The sequence below is a fragment of the Sardina pilchardus genome, chromosome 9 (assembly GCF_963854185.1).
Source record: "Sardina pilchardus chromosome 9, fSarPil1.1, whole genome shotgun sequence".
NCBI lineage: Eukaryota > Metazoa > Chordata > Actinopteri > Clupeiformes > Clupeidae > Sardina > Sardina pilchardus.
Window position 1 is genome coordinate 21,788,781 of NC_085002.1, and position 17,759 is coordinate 21,806,539.

A 17,759-nucleotide genomic window follows, 5' to 3' on the forward strand; every position below is an offset into this window, starting at 1 on the left:
CACAAAGACACACACACACACACACACACACACACACACAGACAGTACTCATCCACGCCCACAGATGCGCGCGCACGCGCACACACACACACACACACACACACACACACACACACACAGTTACAGCCTTTGTGTGTTCCAGTCACCTGTGTCTTGTGTGTTTTGCCATTCCTGATTTCAGGTCTGTCCTCGCCTACCTCTGATTGCCAAAGTGGAGTTCCTACCAGGTCAGCCATTAAAAAGGCTCAAAATGGCGTTAAAGCAGGGCCTTTTGTGCCTGCCCGCCAGCATCCACAGTTGTGTGAGAGCCGTGGATGGCTGTGTGTGTGTGTGTGTGTTTATGTTTTATGTGGTGTCTTGGTGCATGTTTTGCTGGGTGATCTGGGCCTGCTCATTATAAAGGTACTACAGTGGTAGTGAGTGCTGAGTATGGCATTTACTCCCAGTGGAGAGGGTGGCTATGATGTAATACTGGCCTAGTGTGGGCAGGGTGTGCCGGGTTTGGCAAAACTATACTCCCAGGGAAGTTGTATGTTTGTATATGTCTCTGTTTAAGACTAGCCTTCTTATTGTCTGTACAAAATAGGCCTGATTTGAACATTTCTCCTGATGAGGTCTCTGTTGGTTATTTTTAATTCGGCAATGCACAAATTCACATCAAGCACTTCTACAACTCCAAGTTCTTTCTGTTGCAAGGTTGCAAGGAAACCTTGAAGAAACTGAGCTGTTGGAAGTAAATTGCATTGTAAATAAAAATGTTCCCATGCAATAAGATAAGGTTTCATGAACTGAACACAATATATGTGTGTGTGTGTGTGTGTGTGTGTATATATTTGCAATTAGCTTTGGGTTGGTTGGGTAATGTTTTCTCACAAGGTTAGAACCAAAGATTCTAGAACAGAGCTCTGTTCTAGAATCTTTGGTTAGAACTCTGAAGAAGCCTATGATGACGTCAATAAATTCGAATTCTGAAACTGTAAAAGAGATCTATCAACAACATTACCAAAAGTTAACCAAGTGACGTTCGTTGTTCCTGGAATACCTGGAGTACTGCATATTCATGTCTCATGGGGTGTTTCAACATATAATTTTTACACAGTTAGAGGTACGTGCTAGACAAGACGTACTTTGCAAAGACATGTCTATGGTGTTTACACAAGAGCATCGGGGCTGAGGGCTGACCTGCCGTCGCCATCTTATTTCCATAAAGATTTCGAGAAAGAAGAGGACAGGACGAGGGGACGTCGGAAATAAAGAACGGGCAACGATACTTAATATTTCCATTTAGTTAACTGGTAATTACCTCAATATACTGTTGTTATGTCGTTTGAGTTATATATATCGTAGTGAGCTAGCTGCTAGTCTAATGCGAACTAGGATTTTACGTAATGTTAACCTTTATCCATTATGCTTGGTAGCTAGCATTAGCTCCCATGGTCGCTAACTTCTCTAGTTAGTGTTCAGTTTGCAATCAGTAAATACGCATTACCGATAATAAACTAACAAAGTGTTTATCTTATGTGTACATTAGCTAACGTAACGGTAAAATAAAGGCACTGTTCTACAGTACAGAGATAACGTTCATTTGTAATCTCTGTCTGAAAGTGGTGACTTAGCTAACAGTTAATGTTACCTGCTAAGTTGTGTTAAGTAAAGAGTCCGTCGTTAATATTAACGCTAATGTCAACCTTAGTTCTCATGTGGACCCTTGCTTAGCGGGACCTTTTCTGGACATGGTAAATTAATATAAAAATAATTGTAACTTTGTTGGCACGCTGACTTCAACCCTTTTAGGTAAGGTAGCTAGCAGCTAGCCGGTGAGCAACCAACGTTGTTGAGAGGCCTGCTAACGCTAGTTAAGCTGCTATTCCCGTAAACGTTTCGAAACATCCCTGTGTTCCTGGCTGGCTAGCTAACGTTACCGATATTTATAGATGTGCCTGCATTAGGTAACCGCAGTAATTGACACAAAGATAGCTAATGCTGACCAACCTTTTGTTGCAGTAGCAACGAGTGAAGATGAACAGCGCATTCTCCAAGTAATTCTGGTAAAAGAAACAGTCTTATTGCTTCTCTGTCCTGTGAATTTATTGTAGCTAGTTGGTTACCCGCCACAGTGGCATCACGCACATTTGTGTTAAGGTCGATAACGTAACGTTAAATTATGTGCTGTAATAGTTGTTGCCATTTTATGGTTCACTACTTTAAGATGTATAACGTTAGATCCACATTGTCTAATTCTACTTCTTTGTCACCCAGTGTATTCATTAGGTTCCTCGTGTCTATATTTTCCATGTCATGGAATGGTTCTTTTACTTGGCTTCATGAAAATATTACCACGGATGACCATGATGGAACATCCCCGTACTTGAATCAGAAACTGTATTTCGATTCTGTAACCTAGTCTAGTCATAGTTTACTTCTACTGTTTTCCCACACTATATAGCACAGTGCTGATGGTTGATGGTAACTGGTCAAATACATCAGTCCTCTTTGAGTCAAAATCTTTGATTGACTGATCGTTCCTTAGGCCACGTATGGTGTCTGGAAACTTAAAGCATTGCGAAATTCTGGATATCTGCACTTTAATTTTGGTGTCCAGATCCTTAATGTCCAGTTCACCCCAAAGATTCTAGCATGGATCTGTGTGTGTATGTCGGGGAGTGTGTTTCTGTTCTCTCTATATCTAGGTAAAGAAGCTTCATTTCTGAAGATTTTTTTGGATATGGAATATTTCTTTTTTTCTTTTTTTTTTCCTTTTTTGAAGAAAGGAATGAGATTTCTGGAAGAATCCCATTTTCTGCCCCCCTATATTTTTTACCTTTCATCTGTTGCCTCTTATTTATCTGCCCGAAAAGTCTACCCTCCACCCCTTCCCTGTCAATCAACACTTTTTTTCTTCAAACACCCAGTTGTCAGAAGATTCAAGACCTCCACCCCACCCCCATAGTATTATACATTTTTGATGCCCCCCCTTGCTTTTCTCTTCCTCGGAGAAGCATCCACCCCGAGGATTATTTTGAAAATATCCACCATCATCCCTCTCAACCCTATATTGTCTTCATTTTGTCACTATTAATAAAAAAGAAAAAAAAAGACTCTGGCACCATGGATCGATAATAGTTGATCAGGCTAACGGGAGCAGTAGGATCTGTCTCGACCTGCTTGCACTCTTTACTCATGGATCAAGTGTTCCTTCAGGATTTCTGCCTCGCCTCGGACCACAGCACTTGCGAGAAGAACAGGGGAGTTCTTCTCAGCCACTCCAGGTGAACACTGCACCCATGTCTGCCTTTTTTTTTCGCCTGTCCCATGCTAGGACCTGCCAGTTGAGTGTCAGTAGATTGGTCTGCATTTGTAAGTCAGCTATTGTTTTCCACCAGTAACAAGCGATGGTGGAACAGAAGCTATACCTTGGTGGGAAGTGGTGCTGCAAGTTTGTAACTAGGTGTGCACTTGTGTTGCTAGGGAGAGCTTAGACCCTGAAGGAGACAACCAGTGAGAGGTTCCAGAGTTACCTGTCCCAGCATGACCAACCACGGTGATGACTGCTACTTCTTCTACTACTCGACGTGCTCCAAGGTGAGTTCCTAAACTCAAGCAACATGAAATAACGAAAAGAAAAAAGAAAAAAGATTCACATGTTTACAGTAATGGCTGTCATACTCCTGAGTTATCTGAAATTCTAAGTTTTATGTCTTTGTGCGGCAGGGCGACAGCTGCCCGTTCAGGCACTGTGAAGCGGCCATGGGCAGCGAGGTGGTGTGCAGCCTCTGGCAAGAGAGCCGCTGCTTCCGCAAGGTGTGCAAGTTCCGCCACATGGAGATCAAGGTGAGCTTGTAACTGTGCTATCTTTCACCCTAACTAGCTGTAGATAACCATTAATATTGATCTTAGAAGCTTCAAGCGTTCCTTTGGGCTGTATTTGATGGATCTGTTTGAAACCCTGTTCATAGAAAAACAGGACTGTGATCCCGTGCTACTGGGAAAATCAGCCCTCGGGATGCCAGAAGCCCCACTGCGCATTTCACCATGAGAGATCCCGCTTCATAGATGGAGTCTTTGTTCCTGCTAATATAGGTAAGTCTATAAAGCCGTGGGCACAGATACACACACGGTAAAGACATGAGCATGTTATAGTATAGCATGAGCAGTGAGATGCCATTCACTGTTAATGATGTTATAGTAACATCATTTCAGCTTCTAAGTGAAGTGGGATTCAGCAGACAATTGTTTTGCTTCAAGGGGTTCAAGGATACAAGGATGTGTATTTGTCACATGTATGTGATGACTAATGTAAAGAATGCAGTGAAATTGTCAGTTCCTTCATCTATTGTGCAAAGGGCACCCAGGTTCAGGTTTTAAAGTTGGGTTGACCATTCATTTCATTTGAGTACTTGTGTCTTTGCTTCTGCAGCCCCAGCTGCGAAGATGGATGGAGAAGAGGAGCCTGCCCAGCAGGAGCCAGCCCCCCCAGCCCCCAGTCCCGCCAACCCCCAGCTCCGTGGCGTCATCAAGGCCGACACGCAGGAGAATGTGCCCAGTCCCACTCATCCACCGGTGGTCATTAACCCTGTGGATGACGAAGACGAGGATGAGGATGGTATGTCACAGACAAAGGCGTCTGCTAAACGACAATAACCATAACCATAACCATAGACATCGCAGGATTTCAGGGCTACTGAAAGCGAGTTGTTGTGACCAGATGTTCTGTAACATTAAGTCCCATTCTTGACATCTGCAGATCAGTTCTCGGAAGAAGGAGACGACAGGTCCAAAATGTCCTCCCCAAGGAAGCTGATAATGGGCCCCAAAGGTAACCCCCAGCTAATGTAAAGCAAATATGCTGTCATTAAGCTTGTGTTCCTGGGTTCACTCCTGCCATAGGCTGTAGCGTAATGTACATGCAATGCCTCCCTCTCATGCAGACGACTCCCTGAACTTCAATGTGCGGACGCTGGAGGAGATCCGGCTGCGCAAAGCCCTGAAGGCCAGTCTAAAGAAAGCAGGTAAGAAAGACTCGAATGTCATATCTGAAAGGAAAAAAAACACACAAATACAGTAAAGCAAACCTCCGCTTCACAGGACCAGTGTCCGTGTACTGTACTGAGACCTACAATGGGGCTAGTCAGCTATGCTAAAGGGCTGTTCACACCAAGAACGATAACGATAACGATAACTATAACCATAACGATAAAAGCGTCCACACTGGCCAACGATAAGAAAAGTCTCACCTCGTGTTAATGAATGTGATGGCTAGAATATTTTGGGTTCTGATTGGCTGTTAGCTTTTTATCGTTCTGAAAGTGATCAGCAACGATATCGTTCTTCATGTCGTTATCGTTATAGTTTATGTGTGAACATTGTCATTCATATTAACGAGAGCGATCTTTGTTTATAGTTATCGTTATCGTTATCGTTCTTGGTGTGAACGGCCCTTAAGGCTAAATCACCATGTCTGTACGTTGAATGATAACAGTCACTGCTATCCTTCTGTGGGGTGAGAGGGGTCTCACACAGAGCAACATTGAAATGATTATGTTCAAGATAACTTGGGTGAGGAGAGTAACTTTCAAAACACACACACACATACACTCAGAAAGCTAACCACAATGTTTACATAAATTCTGACAGACCACTGTACAGCACAGAGGCGTTCTGGTGGTCACGATTTAACCTGCCCTGTTTGTGCCTCCAGAGGAGGCAGGGTTCACAGTACCAGGCCAGCACAACAACGGCAGCACTGGCGAGAAGGAGAACATGTGTTCCACCCGCCGCCCAGCACTTTTCACCGCCAAGAACCGTAAGAAAATGTTCAAGCATCAATCATGATAACCAATGCAACCCCCTGTCCCTTACTGTCTCTCATGTGAGCTTCATTCTCGGAAATTCTTTTTTCAACAGGTCCTGAAGAACCAGGAAGGTTGAGAATTGCGGATCGACTCGAGAAAAGAACACTTAATGATGGTAAGCTGACATCCATATCCCCCCCTTTGTGTGGAGTGGTGGGGTTTGAGGTTACTGTGTTGCTGTGGTAGTGATGGGAGCTAACTGGTTTTCTGCACAGGTACGCCAGTGGAGGGGGAGCTACCTCTGAAGCGCAGCCTGGCTCAGCGTCTGGGTGGGAAGATGGACAGCTCGGAGGAGGAATCAGACCAGTCTTCTCAGCGGGGTGAGTGGCTGAATGATCGGTGGTTGGCTTAAGGCTAGAAGATGTCTGGACTCTGGAATTGAATGCACACTTCTAAAAACATGTATATTGGTGATTCTACCCAGAATACATTTATACATCACTGAGCATAGCACTCTTTTCATTTGATCTCTCATGCAATTGTTCTTCAGTAGTGTACTGATGTATTTAGCTGAGCTTGTTACCCTGTGCCCCTCAGGCGCACGTTTGATGCGGGAAAGGCTGAGTCTACCTGCAGAGTCCAGCGGCCCTCCCAGCCCTGCGGCCCCTAACCAACCAGGCCCACCTGGAGGAGAGATTCGCATCAAGACACTGGAGGAGATCCGGCAGGAGAAGGCCGCCAAGTCCCAGGCGCAGGCGTCCGGCGACTCCTCCAGCGATCCAGTAGCCAAGAAGGTCACCAACACCACCGAGACCCTCCTCGCCAAGAAGCAGGCGCTGCAGAAGAGGAAAGCGCGCGAGATGACCCACACTGTGAACGCCCAGCAGGCTAAAGAGGCCCCAGAGGCCCCAGAGGCCGCCCTTGTTGACAAACCCCCAGCCCCCACCCAGCCGAGTGGAGGAGTGCGGGTGAAGACCCTGGAGGAGATCCGGCGCGAGAAGGCGGCCAGACTGGGAGTCCAGGCCCAGAGTCCACCTGCCCAGGATCAGAGCTCCTCGTCAGGGTCTGAGGACGGAGTCGCCCCTAACAAGAGGCGACTCCTGCATGTCAATAAAACACTTTCACCTGGTAAGCTTTATTGCTGCAGTTCCTGTTCTCATTTCTAATTAATTTGTTGATTACATTTGCATACAAACACACAGAATCTCATCGTTGGTCTTGACTTTTTAGCGTCATCTGATGTCAAAGCGCAGAAACCTGCAGAGCTACCTGAGAAGTCCAAAGATGATGGCGAGGTAAGATGCGCTTCCATCTAAGCCATATGTGACATGTCCAGTTTGTGTTACTGAAATGAGCCATAACATGTGCTCTTTCTGTGTCGTAGGCGGTGGCCAATGGGAAATCCTCGGCTCCCGCTGTTGAGAAGGCGCGTCCGGACTCCGGCTCGGCTGCGGTGAAGGTGAAGACGTTTGAGGAGATCATGCGAGAGAAGCAGCTGCGCAGGCAGCAACAGGAGCAGGAGGTCGGCCAGTCACCCCAGGGTCCCGCCACGGCACCAGCTGCTCAGAAGCTGCCTGTTACGGTCACCACCACCATCACTGCCCCCTCCTCCACCTCCACCTCAACCCCAACACCCAGCCAGCCTGCCCCTGTGCCTGCCCGCCAGCGCATCACTGTCAAGCCCAAGGTGGCGCCTCCAAAACCTGTTGTTGCACCAGCCATCACCGCAGTGCGCACCACCGAGCCCCCTGCAACTGCAAGCGCAAGTCCCAAGCACTTGCCTGTGCGGTTGTCGAAAAGACTGACAGTTGCTGCTCCAGTCCCCAGCCCTGCCCCCTTGCCTGTCCAGCAGACCCCAGTCTCAGCCGCGGCTCAACCAGAGCCTGCAGTAAGTTTGGCGAAAAAGCCGAAGATTGCTGCTGCAGCTCCTGCTCCGGCCCCTGCTCCGACCCCGACCCCGACCCCCCTTTCTTTGCCTGTTCAGCAGAACCCTGTCTCGAGCACGGTGCAACCAGACCCCCCAGTGAGTCTGGCAAAAAGGCAGAAGATTGCTGCTGCAGCTGCTGCCCCAGCTCCTGCCTCCTCTACTGTCCAGCAGAGCCCTGTCTCCGGCACAGTGCAGCAGGACAGTCCATTGAATTTGGCGAAAAAGCCAAAGACCACTCCATCTGCAGCGCCTGCCCCAGCCCCTGCCCCTGTCCCCTTGGCTGTCCAACAGACCCCTGTCTCAGGCATGGCACAACCAGACACTACCCGGGAGACCAGCCCCCTTAAGAAGTCCCCTGAGAATAAAGGTAAAGAGGCAAAGCTGTTTCTCATTCTCTCACACAGTAAAATATGTTCTTTTGTTATAAGGAATGTGTGGTTTTAAAATGGCTGCCAGACCCTGTGACTGCAGCTAACTTTTAGTCCAGAATGTAACATCTCTCTGTGGTCCTCCCTGCAGTCAAGCCCAAGGTGAACGTGAAGCCGGTGGTGAAGTCCGTGAAGCCGTCTGCGCACGTGCGACCAGGCCAGAAGAGGAAGGCGGCGGCTGGCCAGAGCTCGGCCGTAGCCGCGGTGAAACCCCTGAGTGCAGCTTCCACCGCTGCCGACGAAGCTCCCGAGCTGCAGGAGCCGCCCTGCAAGCGCTCCGAGGTGAGGCCCCATCAGCGCCCCGTCACTACACCTCCAAAGACCCCCCCCCCCCCCACCCAGTCCGCATATGCAACATTACTGCCTTCATCAACACCACACATCAGCTTTCTCAGTTGACTCAATCGGTGTGCCTCGGACTCCTGACTGCCTTTTACAAACATTTGTTGCACCAAGTAACTTTATACAGAACAGTCGCAGTTGCTTCAATTCTATTTTTGCCAATTTCCGAAGAGCACCTGCATTTTTTCTTTATTTATTGACCCAAAGCAGCACTCTCCTTCTCTCTCTCTTCAGCTTTCTCAGTTCATTCTTTATCCAGTCAGGCAGACCTTGTTATTAGACCTACATGGCGCCCTCAAAAAATTACTTGAAAAATGACTGGAGTCTGTCTCTCCAGGTGTGTGTCTTGCTTGGGTTCTGCGTGGCCAGACCACAGTGTTGTGTGTTAATGGCTAACCCTGATTTCTGTTTTTGCAGATGTCCACTCCGGGTCCCCTCCAGGCCCCCGCCATCAGCAGCTCTGCCCTGGAGCGTAACACGCAGCTCAATGACGAGCCCCAGACCGTTCCTGTGTTTAAGCAGAGCCCGACCGCAGAGGCGAACAACAGCTTGGCGGAGAACCTCATGACTGTCCCTCAGAGGTGAGTAGTCGAGTCATTTACTGCTGGAACTTCATGGAATCCTCATGGCCTGGGCTCTGGCCTCCAATTGCTTTCTTATATTTTATTGGTGGTGAAACTGTGGGAAATCCTCTTTGGAGTTCAAAGTCATTTGAATATTGTCTAAACTGAAAGTGAATGCAGATTTGAGGTATCTGCATTAGAGACGTAGAATTTCCCTTGACATTGGCACTTTGTTTTCCCCCCAGTCCCTCTGTGCTGAAGACCCCCAGCCAGACGAGGGCGCGCAAGGGAAGCACCACCACCCCCACCCCCCGTGCCACCCTCACCTCTGCTGCATCCAGCACCTCCGCTGTGGATGACTTTGAGGAGCTGATCAATGAGTTTGAGATGGACGACGAAGTCGATCTGGAGCCTGACAAGGGAGAGGACGACCTACTGCTGGAACTGTCCGAGATGATTGGCAGCTGAAGGGAAAACCAGACGAGCCCCTCCCACACCCACGTCTTACTCACTGTTACTGCCATCAATAATGGAAAAAAAAAAACGAAAAAAAACAACACCATCATTTCTTTTAGTCGTTTTCTTTTAAAAACTGAACTCTGTTGCATTTGTTTGGGGGCATTGCAATGTAATTATTGTTTTAACATGTTTGGTGTTTTTAATTATCCTTTTAAGAGTTGTTTTCTGTTTTTATTTTTCCAATGCTTCTCTTTTCCTCAAAATGTTTTGTTTTGCTCATTTATAAGCTGTTGTTGACTCGGCTTTGTTGAGGAAGCAAGCCCCTCTCCCCAGCTCTGATTCCACCAAGCAAGTGGGAAAGAGGGAGACTGTTGGACTAGACTAGCCTCCCCAGGAGGAGGAGGAGGAGGAGAATCATGTTGGTTATTCCGTATACTGTGTATGCAAACATCGAGCATCAAAGAGACATGGAATAGGGCTGGCTCAGCAAAGTGAAGTGAAACCACCCCGGAAACCTTTCATTTGCTCTCTTGTGTTTCAAATCATGTACAAAGTTGTATTTCTCTCCCCCCTTTTGCCTTTTACATGCAGTTGCTCATTGCTGTTTTAGTCTCTTAGCCCAAGAAAATGTGACCAGCAAACCTTTAATGTCTGACCCCTTTGAAGCTCTAAGCCATAGAGTTCATGTGGCATGTCTGTCCATGGTCCTTTTGTGTTCATGGTCAATCCCCTTCTTAAGACTGCTATTTTTGTTTGTTTGGTTTGCTTTTATCACTGGCATCTGATCTGTACTCTGCTCCTTGCTCTGAGGGACCATGTTGTATGTATCGCTCTCAGTCACAATTATGGCTTGAAAACCGCCTCTCAGGGACTACACTTGAGCTGTCTGATGTTTGCTGAACAGGTTACAAATGCTTCTTTTCTCTGCAAACTTGTATCCTGTGCTATTTCTCCCATTTAGTGTGCTGCCACATATTTGTTAATTTCAGATATGAGTTACTGTGTTTGTTCACTTCTTTGGTTCACATCTTCAATCCTGTTGTCTTTGTAAATAAAACATCTTTTATGAGAACTTGAGGGTTTGAGTTTGGTCAGTCATATTGACAGTCATATTGACAGCACAGTGACTTGCTGAGTGCTGCATAGTTTTACGTTACCTAATGACGTAGTGCATTCTAGAAATCTTGAGAATATTTGTCTTGCTCTAAAGAAACACATTTAGCGTTATTAGTTTAGCGCATGTTTTTCCTCAAACTTATGTATTGTTGATTATTTGGTAGTATTCCCCACGTTGATTGAGGATGACCCAGGCCACTTGAAAGCTTAATATACCATTTGAGACCTTCAGGTGTTGTATTTGTAGGTTTCTAACACAATTACTTAAACAGTTTGTTTTGGTACAGTTGGAGATGTTAGCAGTGTTTCTGGTAAATCATTGTTTTGCGGCAGAATTTCAAATCAATTTGTTTGTACACAGTGCCATAAAAACACAAGGATACAAGGATGTTTATATGTCGCATACATAGTGAAACGTTTAGTGTTCAGCTTTTTCTGTGCGGGTGTGTAGAAGAAAGATCAAGACATATTTCTAATAAATAGCAAGAGTGTGTAGCCTACAGTCCATATGCATGTGTGTAATAAATGTAATTTTATTTAGTCGTATGCTTGTTCCGGATACAGATGGCTTGAGGAAAGAAGTTCCTCCTCAGTCTCTGTTCTGGTCTTGAGGTAGCAGAGATGCTTGCCTGACCTCAGTGTTTTGAAAAGTCAGGATGTGAGGAGTCCTTTACAATACATTGGGCCTTGGTGTGTACTGTAAATAGGATGTAAGGGTATGTTTTACTTTTATACAATATGTCTTACTTAAAAAGCTCAGTTAACCACAGATGAGCATGTGCCTATCACTGTGGTGCATAAGAACCAACATCCACATCCACAATAATGTGTGAGGGTCCTGATAAATCAGTAAACATACTGTAAGTCCGTGTGCCTTGGTGTTTTGGTTTGCCCTTTGGTCTGCCTATTCACAAAAATATTGAGAACCCCTGGGATAAATTATAACATAAAACAAATGTAGGCCTTCGAACCACAGGAGGCGCTGTAGAAATCTTGCCATCCCGATGTAACATATGCTTCCTCGCTAACCCGGAAGTTTGCCATTCCTGAACAAACCAACGTGAAGACTTCGTCGCCGCGCAAAATTTTGCGCAATATAGTTGTACGGAATTATTTTCTGTTAGCAAACAAAATAGCATTTTAAACAGAATGGCATACCGGGGACAAGGACAAAAGGTCCAGAAGGTTATGGTCCAGCCCATTGTATCCTTTCACCGGCAGTCTTGCTTCCTTTTCATTCAAACTCGCTAAGCTAACGTTAAACTAGCGAGATTGCATGCTTTGAACAAATGTTTCTTTTTTCGATCATTGTTTTCTTGTTAGTACACGTGATTTTAAACTGGGGTTAGTGTTTGAATGTAGCACATCATAATAATTGCATTGCTTGAATGAGTTCAGTAATGAAATCCTAACGTTTAGCGGTTATTTAGCTAGCTTACATTGGTTCAACTGCTTAGCACGAGTGCCAGCTAACGTTAGCACGTACGTTTCTGTGAGTGATCTCAACTTATGCAAAACATCCTTATGAAATCTAATGTAGGCATAGTTGTTCCAACGTTTGTGTTTTCCTTAACTGTCACCACAGAATCTAATTTTCAGGTATCTTCAAAATGTAAGTCTACTTCTATTACTACTTTAAACAATAATGATCATTATGATAACAGTAAAGGTAATAATCATGATGGTCAAACTTAATTTTTTGGTTGAGACAGTGAGTAACACCAGTTTCACCATTTACTGCTTGGCATGTATGATCTCTTACCACATGTGAATTGTTGACAACCTTATGTTGTCAGAAATGTGTTCTGTTAATTGCCTGAATATTTTGAAGTTTGACTTTGAAGACTTACAAATGTACCCTTTTGTGTCTTTGTAGCGGTCCCGTATTCAAGTCTGGCTATATGAACAGGTCAACATGCGTATTGAGGGATGCATCATTGTAAGTCCACTTTTTCCACATGGGGTCTATCGGGGGGGGTTTATCCAAGTACGTGGTTTAGTGACAAACCTGGGTAAGTTAACTCCGAGTACGTGGTAAACCTCCTAATAGAAGAACTGTCTGGCCTCATTCTCTTAACAAAACAAAGGCTTATAGCTCTTGTTGTAGGAGGTTTACCAGTTACTGTTGGTGCCTCTCATGCAGCGTTTATACGTCCTCCCTCGCTCCTCGGGCCTCGATCCTCACTGATCTACATAAAGAATGATGGGGCGGCAACAATGGAATAGTCTATCCCTTCTATCTTTCTTTATGTAGATCAGTGAGCATCGAGGCCTGAGCAGCGAGGGTGGACGTATTTAACGCTGCATGAGATGCACACTCTGAGTTAATTTTCTCAGGTTTGTCACTAAACCACGCGCTTGGAATAGCCCTCTGATGTGTCTAGAACTGGTTGGTTTGCTTGCAGCAGCATTGACTCTTGAACCCCTGGGATGGTGTAGTATATTACATTATTCCTTTAGTCCATAGCTGTCTTTTGTGTACACCACTCAGTACAGAGTCTCAGGGGATGTAATGTATATTGGGTGCGTTTGCATTTTAATGTCAATGTTTAATGTCATCATAACACTTAAGCTTGTTTGCCCATAAGTAGAATGGATGTTTCTTTTCTGTCATTCTGTCATCAACATGCTGTAGTAACTAAGTGGATGAAGCTAAGTGGATGTTTCTGGAAAGTGCTCTTATCAACTCTAATGCATGTTCCAGGGCTTTGATGAATACATGAATCTGGTTCTGGATGACGCAGAGGAGGTACACATGAAAACCAAGAACAGGAAGCCTCTGGGTAAGATCACAGTTGTCCCAACACACCCGCAGGTTTAGTTTGTTTTGCTTGTTAAGCTGGAGAGTAGATGGTTACTGCTGTCCTTTAAAATAAATGTCTAGATACGAATATAATATCTAATAGCAAAATATGACACAAAGGTACAGGGTTTTTGTTTTTCGGTTATTAAATTACTGGAGAACAGTGGCGTGAATATTGTATTACTTTTGGAGGTCTAACTTTATTTATTATTTTGGGCACACTAGACCACATGTTTTACTGTCATTTAAAAGAGTTGTTTGGAATTCTGTAAGCTTCCAGTAGTGTTGAACGCAGTCACACAGCAGTGCATTTAATGCAGCTGCCTGCAACACATCAGGGACCTTGAAAGTGGGGTGTGTGTGACCACATGGCTACACTGGACATGCAGCTGTGTTCTGTGCCCAGATTATGCTTTCTCTGGCTATGATCTGCATCATTAGGGCCTCCTTGACGAGGAGATTGCTAGTCCGCGGATAATTTGCGGCACAATTGAATACTAATATGGAACTGCGGACGAATACAGAAAACAGAAGCTAAACATTTTCCAGATAACAAAATATTTCTTAATTTAGTGTTCTCAAAGAAAGAGGCATAACATGATGGGGCAGTGTGATCACTCATTGTATATGGGTGCATCTGCCCAAGTGAAGCTGAACCACTGGAGATCACGTGGGTAGAAGCAACAAGCAACGTTATTTAAAACAACGAGCAAAGTGATTTCTTGCTGTCCATGAAAATAGCATAGAGACTAATGAAAAATATTGAATACGACAGGTATTTGAATTGCCATTAGTTAAGCTGGTATATGCAGCACAGTTATTTTCCCTTTGTAAAAAATGCTTTATTGAGTTAGGCTTCAAAAGTTTATTTTGAATTTAAAAACTGTTAAACTGGTGTATTTAGCAAATACTTACTTCAGTAAATACTTCCAACGTCCCTGCCAGGCGTGGTACTACATGAATAAAGACATTTTAGGTGACAGAAGATTAACCATTGAGACGGAGTTGTGAGCCGCAGGATTAATTGCAGCCTTTGCAATTCAATAATTGCATTAGTTCATATCCTGATTTCTATTAAAAATGTACTTAAGCGGATATCTTGTCTAACCAAAAAATGTCACGTAGCACCTTTGAAATAAATAAGATATGAAATCTATAATAATACATACAGTATATACTGTTGTACAACTTGTTAACTTTTGTGTTTAATGCTGGTACTGGAACCAGAAGTAGATGACCATTTTGGAGCAACTGTAACTGTTAGCCTGCACTCAGTAACCATCCAAACTTGCTTTAAACATGTCTCCCAAGGCATACGTGTAATAATTAATGATTGTTTAAAAAGAAAAGAAAAGAAAAGATCGGCATATATCTTATGTGACTTTCTGTCTCCCACAGGTCGGATCATGTTGAAAGGAGACAACATTACCCTACTGCAGAGTGTAGCCAGCTAATCGTCTACCCTTGATCTGATGTGGACTGTCTGATATTGTCTTTTGTTTTCCCATTGTGTATTTCTAGAATGTGAGGATGACTGTGTTTTTCTTTATTCATAAGTGTTTTTAAGGAGGACGCTTGTGATTGTTAACTATGGCGGGAGCTTTTGATAATCCCCGAATACAATTAAAGACTTTTTGTTTCTTTCTTACAGTATTGGTCTGTTATTATTTTGTTGTTCAATGCATCAATCTATACACAAATACTTCACACCTTACAGCCTGTAGTGCAACGCTAGCTCAACTGAGAATCATTACAAAACATGTATATTCATGTCATATCAGTTTCTTGATTGCAATCTTACCCTTAAACAGTCATAACCAGGAGTTTCTTTCTGTGTGACAAGTTTGTTTGCAAGATCAGAGTGAGCTTGCCTTATCTAATGCAGTTGTAAAACATAAAACAAGTTCAACTTCTTAACCTATGTTGGAAAACTCATATGTCCATACAGAAAAAAATGTATGTTGAAAATATATCTAACACATATATAAGAGAGTTGAAAAATATATGTTTATATGTATATTACATTTCAAATACATTTTCATTATGTATGAGCACACAGAAATATATTGTTAGAATATATTTCAAGTATAAGTTTTATTATTACTATTGACGATGGGTTAGTGAGTGTACAGGAGAGACCATCTGAGTTGAGAGAGTATGGATTTTTTTTTTTAGGGAGGGTGTAATGACTAAGCATAATCACTAGATGGAGGTATATTTCTGTGTCCTGCCCTCCAGGTTGGAGTTCATTATCAACATTTGGACCTCATATGTGCTTAGTGTAGAATTGGGATACTGCAGTTCATTTTTTGTCTGTTTAACTGCTTATTCCAGTGCATTGACTACTTTGAACGGTAATATCTGTGTGAAGGGGAGAGCAGTTAGGATTGAATGATTCCCGGGAAAATATATAACAGGGATTTTGCCTCATATATATTGCAATTACGTCTTGATGTTACATTCTTGAAGTAAAGCTTCAGTTCAGTATTAACAACACTAGCATACATAGGTATTAGACCAATTAAGAGAACACTACAATACTAACTGCTTTGTCTACTAATCAAAGGAGGATTGAGATTGAATAACTTCATTGCCTCCAAAAGCCTCTGGGTTGGACCACTTCTGATGGGTGAGTGTGACTGTCTCTTACACACGAAGGAATTGAATTGAATTTAAAAACAAGTTAAACAATTAGGCCTAATTGCATTCTTTGCTATTTGCTTATTGCATTACTTGAAATGTCGATTTAAAAAATTGTTTTTCAATCTCTCGGCCCTAGTGGGGACCCCACCTTTAAGAACAGTTTTACTCTGAATATTTGCTGACACCTGGGGGGTGGGATTGAGTCACGGGCCTGGAGTTGGTGGTTGGGGCCCCATACTCCGGGGGAACTCAGTGGTTTTGGGGTCCCTAAGTAGGAACCCACTATCAATCGGAGGCGGAACCAGCGCCTCAATCACAGAGGCAACGCAGCGCATTAGTGCAGGCTGAGCCCTTGCGCTCGCTCGCTCGCAGGAAACCAGGTGCTGACTCCAGCAGCAGCAAATGCTGCACAAGTTCACCACCACCACTGAGCTGCACCTGCTGCTACCGTTAGCATTGTAAGACCGTCATTCCTCTTTTTCTATGTCCTCTCTCTCTCTCTCTCTTTCTGCCTCTCTCTCTCTCTGCCTCTCTTTTCAATAATAAACTATTTTTCTATATTGCTATTTACTCTATAACTATTTTCTTATAAAAACAATTCCTTAGCACATTAGATTTTTTTTTTTTGTAATTTGTTGCTATCTGAATCTGTTGATTCATGGCATGAACAGATTTTATTTTTATTAACAAATATAATAGAAAGCACTTCGTTCTCATTGTATTGTACTGGATTGTCCCTTTGCTACAACTCCACAGACAGTCTCTAACAGCTGATGATTGGATGAGGCCTCCTGAACAACCCATCAGTCAAAGTCATGTAACGTAAGTATATTTTAGTCAAATGGCACATTTTTAACCAAAATGCATAAAAAAGCCACAACTCCAGACTATCCACCATCCAGTCTCAACAGTCAAAGACAAGTGGAAAGATTTAGATTCACAAACAGGGCCTGATGAGGCGTCTCTCAGGTCATTTGAGAGACTGTTCCAAAGTTGTCTCCCAAGCATGGAGAGTAGCGTGCAGTATCAAGACAGGAATCCTGTTCATGGCTTTGTTTCTGTGGGAAGTGGTGCAATGTCATAGTGGGTAGGCGGCATGAACACAACACATGGTGCCCTTTAGCTGAGGTATGCCCTTACTTCCATCCCAAAGTCCTGAGTATTGTCCGTGTAGTTCCGCCAGCCTGGTTCGCCCCTCTCGCCCTCTCTCGCCCTCTCTCCCTCTCTCCCTGGCACTCTATGTAAAGCCAGCGAAAAAACTGCCCAGGTCAGATTGCTATCGGCTGGCTCCCAGGAGCTTTCCTGTTCCTTCAAGACTCTTTGTTCTCCTGCGCCGTTGCCATACCCTTTCACCTCTTGACCTCTCACCTGCCGCCTCCCCTCTCTCAAACCTCAGTATATTTACCCCCCCCCCCCCCCCCCCTTGCCACCCACACACACACACAAAACCATGTCTCTATTTAGCTCTCAATTTTGTGATGTTTCTATTTTCATTTGTCATTTGTCATTGTTAATCCCCGCCATCTTTTTTGTTTGGACAGACCAGCAGGCCCCTGCCCCCGATGAATGCCACAATTTTATCTGCAATCACTCAACAACAAAACAACGGTGTAATGTATCCCGCTAACTGATTTATCGCCTCCACAGTCAACAAACAGAGGTAGGCGACACACACACAATGCTCTA

The 17,759-nt window shown here is 44.2% G+C and overlaps 2 protein-coding genes across 7 annotated transcripts; both read left to right on the top strand.

Annotated features, from left to right (window-relative positions):
- The first annotated feature begins 1,040 nt into the window (after positions 1-1,040).
- zc3h11a (zinc finger CCCH-type containing 11A) lies at positions 1,041-10,583 on the top strand. 6 transcript variants are annotated; one of them, XM_062546333.1, is made up of 18 exons: positions 1,041-1,295; positions 2,005-2,048; positions 3,202-3,269; positions 3,469-3,582; positions 3,712-3,831; positions 3,957-4,080; positions 4,418-4,603; positions 4,745-4,816; positions 4,929-5,009; positions 5,699-5,803; positions 5,905-5,967; positions 6,068-6,172; positions 6,390-6,920; positions 7,023-7,087; positions 7,177-8,086; positions 8,239-8,429; positions 8,907-9,070; positions 9,298-10,583. In XM_062546333.1, exons 4-18 carry the CDS (start codon positions 3,529-3,531, stop codon positions 9,518-9,520), a joined length of 2,994 nt encoding a protein of 997 aa, XP_062402317.1. In that variant the 5' UTR covers positions 1,041-1,295; positions 2,005-2,048; positions 3,202-3,269; positions 3,469-3,528; the 3' UTR covers positions 9,521-10,583. The 6 variants fall into 6 exon arrangements, with proteins under 6 accessions (XP_062402317.1, XP_062402318.1, XP_062402313.1 ...); XM_062546334.1 differs by having other exon boundaries at positions 2,008-2,048; XM_062546329.1 differs by having other exon boundaries at positions 2,005-3,269.
- A 1,070-nt stretch (positions 10,584-11,653) lies between these two features.
- snrpe (small nuclear ribonucleoprotein polypeptide E) lies at positions 11,654-15,078 on the top strand. The gene is made up of 5 exons (XM_062546336.1): positions 11,654-11,830; positions 12,213-12,239; positions 12,504-12,566; positions 13,332-13,410; positions 14,829-15,078. Exons 1-5 carry the CDS (start codon positions 11,777-11,779, stop codon positions 14,882-14,884), a joined length of 279 nt encoding a protein of 92 aa, XP_062402320.1. The 5' UTR covers positions 11,654-11,776; the 3' UTR covers positions 14,885-15,078.
- Positions 15,079-17,759: the final 2,681 nt, after the last annotated feature.